Raw genomic sequence first — 11,018 nt, forward strand, 5'->3', positions numbered from 1 at the left:
GAACAGCAGAACCCATTTACTGACCCCCAACTGTCACAAGTCTGCAGTGAAACTTGTCCATCAGAGGACGCAGTCTTGGCTCTGCTGATTGGCCACAGCTGTCCAAGAAATTTTGTGCAAAGTTGAGGCGGGTTCTTAAGATGGAGGCACTGGGGACAATAAATGTCACAACAAAAGTACTTCCTGCAGTAATGGTGAGATGGTGGTGTTTTGTTTTGTTTGTTTTTAATATAGGAAGAAGCAGAGATGACGGTAAATGCAGCTGAGATGTGATGGAGACAAATTCACATTTGAAGGAGAAGAACTTTATTTGTGTTGAGTTTGAGAAAGGTGGACATTTTCTTGTCAGAAGACAATAAATAAATTGGACCTGGACAGAACTCAGAACAAGTCAGAAAAATGCTCAGATTTTATTAGACGGCTCTACCTTTATTTTTGTGAAAATGTCTAACTTCTATTGGAGGGGCCCTGTGATCTCATGTGATCGACATGGAGAGAAGTTCATTTCTCAGATGTGGCAGGCTGAAACCTGGTCCATGAGAAGATCCACTTTTGAGTTTCAAACAGCTAAAAGAAGCAGCTACAAATTGACTGGCGATTTAAATTAGAGTCTGATGAAGCTGTCAACAGCTCCTCTCTGCCGTCCTCCTCTTCTTCCCAGAATGCCTTGTTTTCCTTTGGCCCGGCCTCGGACGGGGCAGACACACCCCCTGGCCTTTGTTCTTGCCCAGCTCCGCCCTGTTGATTGCGGTGCAGGACAGTCCCACGTCACAGTCGCAGCGGCCCAGGTTCCTCCTAAGCTTGGTGGAGCCTCGCAGCAGACAGGCCTCCCCCTCCACCGGGATCCTCTGACACCGTTTCCCGGTCAGGTACCGGACGCAGCACAAACCGGCCGCACAGTCGCCGGACCGGACGCAGCTTGACATCTCTGGAGCTGAACAACACAAATCCAGAGTTCAACACAACTCCTGAAATTGCATCCTGCAGGCCTGGATCTGACCTTCAGGACTCACCTTTGGTCCTGTTGAAGCTGTCGGTGTCTCTCTCTGTGTCTCCCTGTTGGTCCACCTGTCTGTCCCGAGCAGTCTGTCTTCTCTGAGCTCTGTTACTGCATCGTCCCCTCTGAGGGACACATCAGCACGAACGGTTCAGACCTTCCTGATCCTTCAGAAACCACGACTGTCTCTGAAGATTCACTCTACTGTCTGTTTCATAAAACCCAGAACTCTCATGGAACCGTGAAATTCTGTCTGCCCTTTAAATGATTATTATTTGGCAAATGATATCTGATTCCATCACATCTGACTTCTTTGTACAACCACTGTCGCCCCCTGATGGTCAGTAGAGAGAATGAAGCTGGAGGTCGACAGACTGTGACCTCACAGGCATTTGGACAAAATGTCAGCTGACCTGAAACCTGTTTAGACCGAAGATGATGATGATGATGAGAAGGATCATCATCATCATCATCATCATTGTGTACTTGCACTTCCTGTAATGTGGAACATAAAACCTGTCCAGCTGTCTGCCCCGTCTGGTTTTCACACTCTGAGACTAAGGTCACAAAGCTTTCCACGGTAACAGCCTCTCTGTTCAGAGTCCACATGTCACCTGGTTGTCATGGAAACACAGAGCACTCGTGTGTAACAGTGAGTGTGTGTGTCTGACCTCTGGTGTGTAACAGTCCGGGGCAGAACACGGAGCGGCTGGTCGACGACGGGAGTTGAAGTTTGTCTCGGTCTGATGTCGAGTTGCCTCCTCCACCTGGTCACCATGGGAACCATCCTGTTGGACAGGTGAGAACTGGTATCATTATCGTCAACTGTTAACCTCACAGGAGGAGTCTCCTCCGTCAGCTGCTCTCTGATGGTTAAACAGAATCAGCCCGACTCTCTGACTCCTTCTGTGTGTTTATCTGCCCATCATCATCCTCCATCTTTGATGGTGACGTCTGTAGTCTCTACATCAGATGCTCCCACTGGCTCCAGTGGGTGATGTCACAGCCAATCAGAGAGTCTCTGGATCAGTCCTGTACGTTTGTTAGTTTATTGTGTTGACAGAATAAAGACAATCAGATATTTGGAGCTGATTTTTCATCATTAATGAGCAGAACCCCTGATCAGATAAAGATAGATGAGAGGAACTTTTCTGTGGAGAAGAAGGAAACATTCAGAGTTTAGTTAGTTCTGGCTTTCTGTCTGAACTGATCAGACAGAGTCAGCTGAGTTTGTATTTGTGGAGACTGAACAGCCTGAATGTGTCTGTCAGTCGGTTCAATCGAAGGTTGTATCCTGGACTGAAACGCTTGCTATAATAATCTGTCAGCTGTGACTGAAGCCTCTCTGAAGTGATCCAGAGTCTTACCAGCTGCTCGGAGCTCTGTGCCACCGTCTCTTTGGACGACCGGATGGTGTTTGAGTCCAGAGCCAGACCGTAGACCAGAGACACACACAGAACACTGCGCCACATCCACATCCTGGACTTCAAGGATCCTGCTGTCAGTGAAACCTCTTTAAAATCCTTCAGGTTAGATCTTCTGCAGCTGTTGGAGAAGATAAAGCTCAGTTCTTCTCTTGACTGCTGCCTTCAGGTGCGTTTGTTTTTATACCCCTCCTCTCCCCTCTGATCCGGCCTCTCTCAGCCGCCTGTTCCTCTGAAGTTTTGAGGGTGCGTTTGAAGCTCGACCGCATCAGTCGGTGGAGACAGCGCCGCCTTCTCTTCCTTCCTGGAAGCCCCGCGGCCTCAGGTGAGGCAGGGCGTTTGATACCTGACACCGCAGAGACCACAGAGAGATTAAAACCCACCTGGAGACACAAGACAGGTAGAGCTGTCTGAGGAGCTTGTGTGTGTGTGAGGGAGGGGGGGTTCTTCATGTGGTCTGAGCTGAGGGGATAAAGACTCATTAGAGCTGGAGCTGTGTGTCAGCCGGCGGATGTGCGGCAGTTTACGGGTGATTAAAGCTGATTAACCAACAGAAGTGAGTCCTCTTCAGAGAGTTGTGTGTTTACAGGTGCGTTTGTTTTAACAGACAGGCGTCTCAGCCAATCCACAGCGGAGAAGGCAGGACTTTATGGCCCAGATGTCCAGCTCCTCCTTCTGGTCCCAGACCCTGAACTGGATCCTTTCAGATCCAAGACTACAGGTCTGATCTGATCTGGTCTGGACCAGTCTAGACCTGCCCCAGGTCGGCCTCAGTCCATCAGATCTGTCCATGTCAGCTTCCTCTCTGGTCTCCATGGCAACATGTCTCCAAGGCTTCATGGGCAGAAGTCAGGACTTTGAGTCCGATCTGAACTGAGCAACATCTGGATCATCATCATGCACATAAACCCCCCCACAACAGTCCACAGTGACGCGGACTCACACACTGTATCCAATATGACATTTAATTTAAACTGTGTCTGACTGAATTGTTTGTTTTGTGTTGCTGTGTGGCTCCACATATGAAGACAAACACACATGAAGGAGTTAACAGTAAACAGGCCTTTTGTGTGTGTCTGTGTGTAGATGTGTGTGTGCGATAAGGTCTCCAGCCTGCAGGTTGTTCCAGGGCTTCAATAAAAGGACAGCAGATGCTCACAATTACAGACACACACACACAGGTCAGAGGGTGTATCATTTCAGTGTTCATTGTGGAAATGTGTGTGTGTGTGTGTGTCTCCATATTGTCTGTTTGTGTCATTATCAGAATGAAAGCGAGGAAACATCCTCCTCCTCCCTTCGCTCCTTCCCTTGCCCCCTCTCTCTCTCTCCTCCCTCAGGTCAGACATATAGTCGTTCGGCCAGCAGCTGGAGGAAGAAGAAGATCTGCACTCGTCCAGGTAGGACGTACCTGCTGGGCTTTAATTTTGTTGAATGATTAGAGTTTGATTTATTCATTTTTTCTTTGAAGGTTTCAATCAGCTGTTTCTTGAATGTTGTTTTTTATTTTTTCCATGTTTACATGTTCAGCTTTGATTTTCTCAGATGTTTCTTTTTTTAATTTATTTCCAGAAATGTCCTCATTTTAATTTGATATTTTTTTCCCAATTTAATTTGAACTTACTTCAAATCTTTTTTTGTTAAATTTTTTTTTTAATTTTATATTTTTTCATGCTTATATTTTAGATTCCTTTTATTCCTATTAAACATTTTTTCCATTGTTTATCCACAATGTAAGTCTTTAAAAGCATTCAGTCCAGTCAGATAATGTGTGTGTGTGTGTGTGTGTGTGTGCGTAACATGTTTTATATTTAAATATGAACATTTTTTTGTTTCTGCATTGAACAAAAGCCTCTAAATTACATTTCACATCAATTTTCCACCAAACAGAGGGAGCGAGGGAGAGAGGTGGAGTAAACAAGATGACAGAGATAAGAGAATAAAAGGTGTGTGCGTGTGTTTAACCATGTTAGTGAGGCAGGACAGAGACTCTAAACCAATCAGCAGTCAGCGCAGACGGACAGGAAACAGCTCACCTGCACACTAATGAGGACAACTCCAAACAGGAAGTTAGCTTAGCATAGAGACGGGAAACAGAGGGGACAATTAGCCAAACACATCTGTCTGTTGGCTAAATTATTAAGCTGGGGATGGACCGGGGGGCGTGGTTATGGTGGGAGTGATGGACTGTACCACCCAATCAGTATACAGTACAGAGTGGGTCAGCCCCTCCCCTCACTCTTTCTCAGCTCCGCCTTCTCCTTCAGATATGGTTTCTAAAACCAAGATGGCCGACAGACGTGCGTGTGTGTACGCTGTTAAATGAGCAGAAGAAGAACCCAGACCACGTCTGGACCCAAGGCTGCCTGGAGTCTGATAACAACAACAACAACAACGACAACAACACATGTTTATTAAAGATCAGCTCAGACTCAACACAGACGCACAACCATGTTAGTGTGTTGAACTCAGGTTCAACATCAAAATCACAAACCGGTCTGAGAGTTCAGGACGTCAACCTTTAATGTGTTGAATTCATAAGACCAGTTGATGCTACGGTGTGTGTCTGTGTGTGTCTGTGTGTGTCTGTGTGTGTCTGTGTGTGTCTGTGTGTGTCTGTGTGCAGACATGGTGTGGCTCCATCAGAGTCGTGGTTCTCCCAGACTCGTCCTCGTGGTTGTGTGTGTAGCTCTGCTGCTCGACAACATGCTGCTCACTGTGGTCGGTGAGTACACACAGTCACAGACACAGACACACACAGTCACACACAGTTACACAGAGACAAACACAGACACACACAGTCACATAGAGACAAACACAGACACACACAGTCACACAGAGACAAACACAGACACACATTCACACACAGAGACACACACAGACACACACAGACACACAGAGACAAACACAGACACACACAGTCACACAGAGACAAACACAGACACACATTCACACACAGAGACACACACAGACACACAGTCACACAGAGACAAACACACACACACACACACACACATACACACACAGACACACACAGTCACACAGAGACACACACAGACACACACAGTCACACACAGACACACACAGACACACAGAGACACACACAGACACACAGAGACAAACACAGACACACACAGTCACACAGAGACAAACACAGACACACATTCACACACAGAGACACACACAGACACACAGTCACACAGAGACAAACACAGACACACACACACACACACACACACAGACACACACAGTCACACAGAGACACACACAGACACACACAGTCACACAGACACACACAGACACACAGAGACAAACACAGACACACACTCACACACAGAGACACACACAGACACACAGTCACACAGAGACACACACAGACACACAGAGACAAACACAGTCACACACAGTCACACAGACACACACAGTCACACAGACACACACAGACACACAGAGACAAACACAGTCACACACAGTCACACAGACACACACAGACACACAGAGACAAACACAGTCACACACAGTCACACAGACACACACAGTCACACAGACACACACAGACACACAGAGACAAACACAGACACACACACGACCTCTGGACCTCGACCTTTAAAGCGGTTGTCTCAGATCAGATGTGTCAGTTCAGTTTTGTGTTTTTGCAGCTTTAATGACGAGAGTTTGAATCTTAGCTATAAATTTGATGTGACTGTTTGTTCGTTATGAGTGAACTGATTAAACTGATAAAATTAAAGGTTGCAGGAAAAATTCACTCTAACTTTGAACCAGTGAAGTAAGCTCCGCCTCCTCCTACAGTTCCCATCATCCCAACATTCCTGTATGCGATGGATCATCCCAGCCCGGTGCCTCCCACCCCCCAGCCCAGCCGCCGCCCTGCTCCGCCCCCCTACTTTGACAACGCCACCTACAGTCTGCAGGAAGTCCAGACTGAGACGACCCCTGACCCTGAGTCCACAAACCAGACCACCACAGACCTGCAGGTCAACCAGACCAGCAGCGCCACGGTGAGCGACCTTTTGATCACCATCAGTGTTCAATAATCAATAACTGTGCCATTATTTTCCTCACTGAGGCGGCTGGTTGTGTCTCCTTGCCCCCCCAGCTCCCCCCCTGTTCTCAGGACAGTCTCTTCCTGGAAGAAGAAAATGTCCGAGTTGGTTTGTTGTTTGCGTCTAAAGCTCTTGTCCAATTATTGGTCAACCCGTTTGTTGGTCCGCTGACCAACAGGTGAGTGGGAGGAGCCACGGATCCTTTCTGTTCGGACTAAGTAGTTACTGATTATTGATGATTGGTTGTTGGTTGTCTCTCTGTCTGTAGAATTGGATATCACATCCCGATGTTTGCTGGATTCATCATCCTGTTTGTGTCGACCATCAGTGAGTCACAAACACAAGACGCACAATCACAGCAGTGTGTTTCCTGTAAAATCTGACTGTGTGTGTGTGTCAGTGTTTGCGTTTTCAGGGACATATGCTCTGCTGTTCTTCGCTCGCTCTCTGCAGGGAATCGGCTCGTCTTTCTCCTCTGTGGCAGGTCCACACTTTAACACACACACACACAAATCTGTAGTCTACCTGTGTGTCACAGCCCATTGTGTGTCTGTGCGTGTAGGTCTGGGTATGTTGGCCAGTGTGTACACTGATGACGAGGAGCGAGGCATCGCCATGGGGATCGCACTGGGAGGATTAGCTATGGGCGTACTGAGTGAGACACACACACACACACACTATTTCTATGGCAAACTGCACATGTGTATCTGTAATTGTGTGTTTCCTGTGTGTGTTGTGTGTCAGTCGGAGCTCCCTTTGGCAGTGTGATGTACGACTTTGTGGGGAAGAGCGCCCCCTTTCTGATCCTTGCCTTCCTGGCTGTGTTTGATGGAGGTAAGACCAGAATGGTCCAGGTCTGCCTGTGGACGGACTGCCAAAATAAAAGCTTGACGCAGAGTGTGAGTCTGTGTGTGTTTGTGTGTTGCAGCATTGCAGCTCTGCATCCTGCAGCCATCAAAGATCTCTCCTGGGGTGAGTCCACTTTCAGATCCTGGTCCTGATCTGGTTTGGTTGTGTGTTCTGATTGGCTCGTGTTTCAGAGCGTGGAGGGCACGCCCCTGCTGACCCTGTTAAAGGACCCCTACATCCTCATCAGTGCCGGTGAGATGGCCGCTCCCTTTTGACCCGTTGGCTGTCATTGGCTCCAGCTCCTGTCAATCATTCAGAGTCCGCTCCCTTTCTGTGTTTGTGTCTGCAGGGTCGCTGTGCTTCGCCAACATGGGCGTGGCTATCCTGGAGCCCACGCTGCCCATCTGGATGATGCAGACCATGTGCTCCCCCAAATGGCAGCTTGGTACGATCCGCTTTTTGTGTGTGTTTGTAATTGTAGTTGTGTGTCTCGTTACAGTGTGACACTTCCTCGGACTGACAGGTGTGTGATGTGTTGCAGGTATGGCCTTCTTACCCGCCAGCGTCTCCTACCTGATTGGAACAAACCTGTTTGGGGTCCTGGCCAATAAGATGGGAAGGTCAGTGTGTGTGTGTGTGTGTGTGTTTGTGTGTTTGCTGCATTCATTCAGGAAGAAGTTTAATCATCAGATCAACAGATTACCTGAGTCCTGTTCAGACCTGATCCTGGAGGTTTCTGGGAAACCTGCAGACAGACAGGTGGCTGATGGGTATTTTGTGTCTCCAGGTGGCTCTGCTCCATGTTGGGGATGTTCATTGTCGGCATCAGTCTGTTGTGTGTAAGTAGGACACTCGTCCACACGCCCAGATATCCACCCCCTCGTCGATTAACCACCCATGTGTGTTCCAGGTTCCTTTCGCCACCAGTATCTACGGTCTGATTGGTCCAAATGGCGGTCTGGGCTTTGCAATAGGTGAAGATCACTGACTGATCAGTTATTGATTATTGAGGGGGCGTGGCTCTGACTGTGGGCTGATGGGTGTGTGATCTGCAGGGATGGTGGACTCCTCCATGATGGCCATCATGGGTTACCTGGTTGACATCCGCCACGCCTCCGTTTATGGAAGCGTGTACGCCATTGCTGATGTGGCGCTGTGTATGGGCTTCGCTATAGGTAACACACACACAGCTGTTTGACGTGTCCCTGACTTCCTGCTTTGAGGAGGGTGTCACTGAGCATGTGCAGTCCCAGTGACTGACCCTGTGTTCTTTTATTTTGACACTCACTCACCCAGGAAGTTACTACACCAAGTCAGTTTCTTGCAGGACTTTAGTTTATGATTATGCATTTAACACTGAGACTTCCTGTGACATCACAACCTCAAACAACAGCCACATTTAGTCCTCTGTTGTTCCAGGTCCGTCCACCGGCGGTGCTCTGGTGCAGGCCGTGGGTTTCCCCTGTCTCATGGTCTTCATTGGTGTGATCAACATCCTGTACGCTCCGCTCTGCTTCCTGTTACGTAACCCAGCCATCCGAGAGGAAAAAATGGTAAATGGGCAGGAAGGTGATCAGGTCTGAGGGGGTCAGGGGTCAGGGGTCAGGTCTGAATTTCATTAAGGACAGATGGGTTCAGTCTCACTCAGACCAGCGGGCAGCTGCTCCAGAAAATAACAACACACACAAACACACACGCACACCGTGATCACAGGGCCTGACAGATCAACAGGAGGTGTGTGCGTGTGTGTGATGTTGAAGCCAAAGTGTGCGTAAACTCATCACAGTGATCTAAGATCAGAAGCGTCTGCTTCAAAGTAAAGAGGAAACTTTTATACTTAATAAGCCCCAATATCCATAAACTGTGTGTGTGTGTCTGTGTGTGTGTTTTGCAGGCCATCATCGACCAGAAGTGTGTGATGCACAGAAAAAACTACAACACACAGAGGGAGAGCCGAGAGTTTCCTCTGAGCGACTACAGTGAAGAAGAAGAGACAGAAGAGTGACACACACACACATGCACACAGTCCATCTAGTTGATGTGGTCTCCATGTTTCACCTTATCATCACTTCCTGTTGTCACACTAAGGTCAGTCCTGCTTCTTAAAGGGCCAGCGTCTTTCATTTTGTTGGATAGCATTGTGACAAAGCAACGTAACTGCTTAATTCTTCTTCATTAGTGAACACAAAATGTTTGGATCATCTGAACAAATGAACAGCTGTTACAACATCTACTTCTCCTTAATGGTCCTGAGTGTGTGTGTGTTTGTGTGTGTGTGTGTGGGGGGTTCGTTAAAGTGAAGATGGAGGATTTTGTCTTAGCATAACCAGCTATCCTTGTTGCCTAGCAACCTTGAGAACAGGCATGCATCCTCAGGGGAACTCTGTGTTTTTTAGGTTGTTGATTAACAGTCTGATCCAGCTTTAAAAGTACATTTTATTTTGTGGTAAAATTGGTTAAAGTCAGTTTGAAATCTGAAATCTTGAAATCAATTAATTTTCAGGTGAAAAAGTGAAATGTTTTATCATTCATCATTTTAAATTATTTGATTATTTGAAGGGAATTTGACTTAAATTGAAGCAATTTCTGTGTAAATGTGTGTTTATTTAATGAATATTAATTCTTCAGTCTGAAAAATTTTGACATGTGAAACTGAACCAAACTCTGTATCTGACCTTTGACCTTTGTTGCCATTAAACCTGCTGTAGCTCTTGTTGACCTGTTCTGTCTGTGGCTCCAGCTTCTTATCTGCTGTTTCATTTCCTGTGATGATGCAATTGTTGGCTGCGGGAAACAGAAACTCTTTCAGATGGAAAAGTCAACAGGAAGTGAATGAAGCTCTCAGATTTTTCTGAATCAAGGATTATTTATTCACGTCCTTGTGACATCGAGTTTTTTCTAGGCTAAATAACTCACTTAGCATCATGCTAAGCTGTGGTTCACATTAACACTGAGATAAAACTGATAGTGAATATACCTGCTGGCTTTGGCCTTATGCTAGCTTTAATTAAATCCTGAGCTAAAATATAAATCAGATCTGGACTAAAATGAGCTAACAAAATGACTTAGCTAACATCAGCTGTGAGCTAACATCTATGAATGAAGCAACTTCATCACTCAGTCACACAATTTCAATTTGATCGAATGGAGGATTTAAACAAATTGTTGTTTTGTGTGTGTGTGTGCGTGCGTGTGCGCGAGTCGATGACATGTCCTGACAGCAGCTTCCTCCTGCTTTGAAACCTGAATAAACAGCCTGTCAGTGGAAACCATGTTAATCTGCCTCATCAAAGGTGGTGAGGTCTTTGTGTTTCACCTCTGATGTGGTCGTTTCTGTGTAAACGAGTCGGAAACACTCGACTCCGTCACTGCTGGAAAACAACAAGACAAGCTCTCCCTCCAAAAGTATCTGTGGGCTTTTAATCTGCCACTAATGTCCCCACAAACACTGAGGCTGTCTGGCAATTGGTCACGTTCACATGTTGATTCTTTGATCTGTCAACACGTGTGAACACGTTGTTTTGTGTGTTTTGTTTGTGAACACTGAGCCTCATCAAATTTTTACTTTTAATAACAGACTACACCTGTTTATTAAAAATGTTTCCTTTTACCACAGTGAGTCTGTTTGGTCCAAATAACAACTATTTCAGTAATAATGAACAATAAAAGTGTAAACCTCTGGGG

General features: G+C 46.6%; 2 protein-coding genes across 4 annotated transcripts; one reads left to right on the plus strand and one right to left on the minus strand.

Annotated features, from left to right (window-relative positions):
- Positions 1-304: 304 nt before the first annotated feature.
- Positions 305-2,559, minus strand: LOC115048317 (uncharacterized). Its single transcript, XM_029509694.1, has 4 exons — positions 2,365-2,559; positions 1,669-1,785; positions 1,014-1,122; positions 305-934 (listed from the first exon to the last, which is right to left on the minus strand). The coding sequence occupies exons 1-4, from the start codon at positions 2,473-2,475 to the stop codon at positions 624-626; spliced, it is 648 nt and encodes a 215-aa protein (XP_029365554.1). The 5' UTR covers positions 2,476-2,559; the 3' UTR covers positions 305-623.
- Positions 2,560-3,762: 1,203 nt separating this feature from the next.
- slc18a1 (solute carrier family 18 member A1) lies at positions 3,763-10,051 on the plus strand. Of its 3 annotated transcripts, XM_029509663.1 has the most exons (17): positions 3,763-3,821; positions 5,048-5,146; positions 6,232-6,440; positions 6,539-6,663; positions 6,754-6,812; positions 6,886-6,969; positions 7,048-7,140; positions 7,230-7,319; positions 7,414-7,457; positions 7,526-7,586; positions 7,684-7,779; positions 7,876-7,954; positions 8,122-8,173; positions 8,245-8,308; positions 8,390-8,509; positions 8,754-8,887; positions 9,229-10,051. In XM_029509663.1, the coding sequence occupies exons 2-17, from the start codon at positions 5,050-5,052 to the stop codon at positions 9,337-9,339; spliced, it is 1,518 nt and encodes a 505-aa protein (XP_029365523.1). In that variant the 5' UTR covers positions 3,763-3,821; positions 5,048-5,049; the 3' UTR covers positions 9,340-10,051. The 3 variants fall into 3 exon arrangements, with proteins under 3 accessions (XP_029365523.1, XP_029365522.1, XP_029365524.1); XM_029509662.1 differs by having other exon boundaries at positions 6,886-7,140; XM_029509664.1 differs by lacking the exon at positions 6,886-6,969.
- Positions 10,052-11,018: the final 967 nt, after the last annotated feature.

The sequence above is a fragment of the Echeneis naucrates genome, chromosome 9 (genome assembly GCF_900963305.1).
Source record: "Echeneis naucrates chromosome 9, fEcheNa1.1, whole genome shotgun sequence".
NCBI lineage: Eukaryota > Metazoa > Chordata > Actinopteri > Carangiformes > Echeneidae > Echeneis > Echeneis naucrates.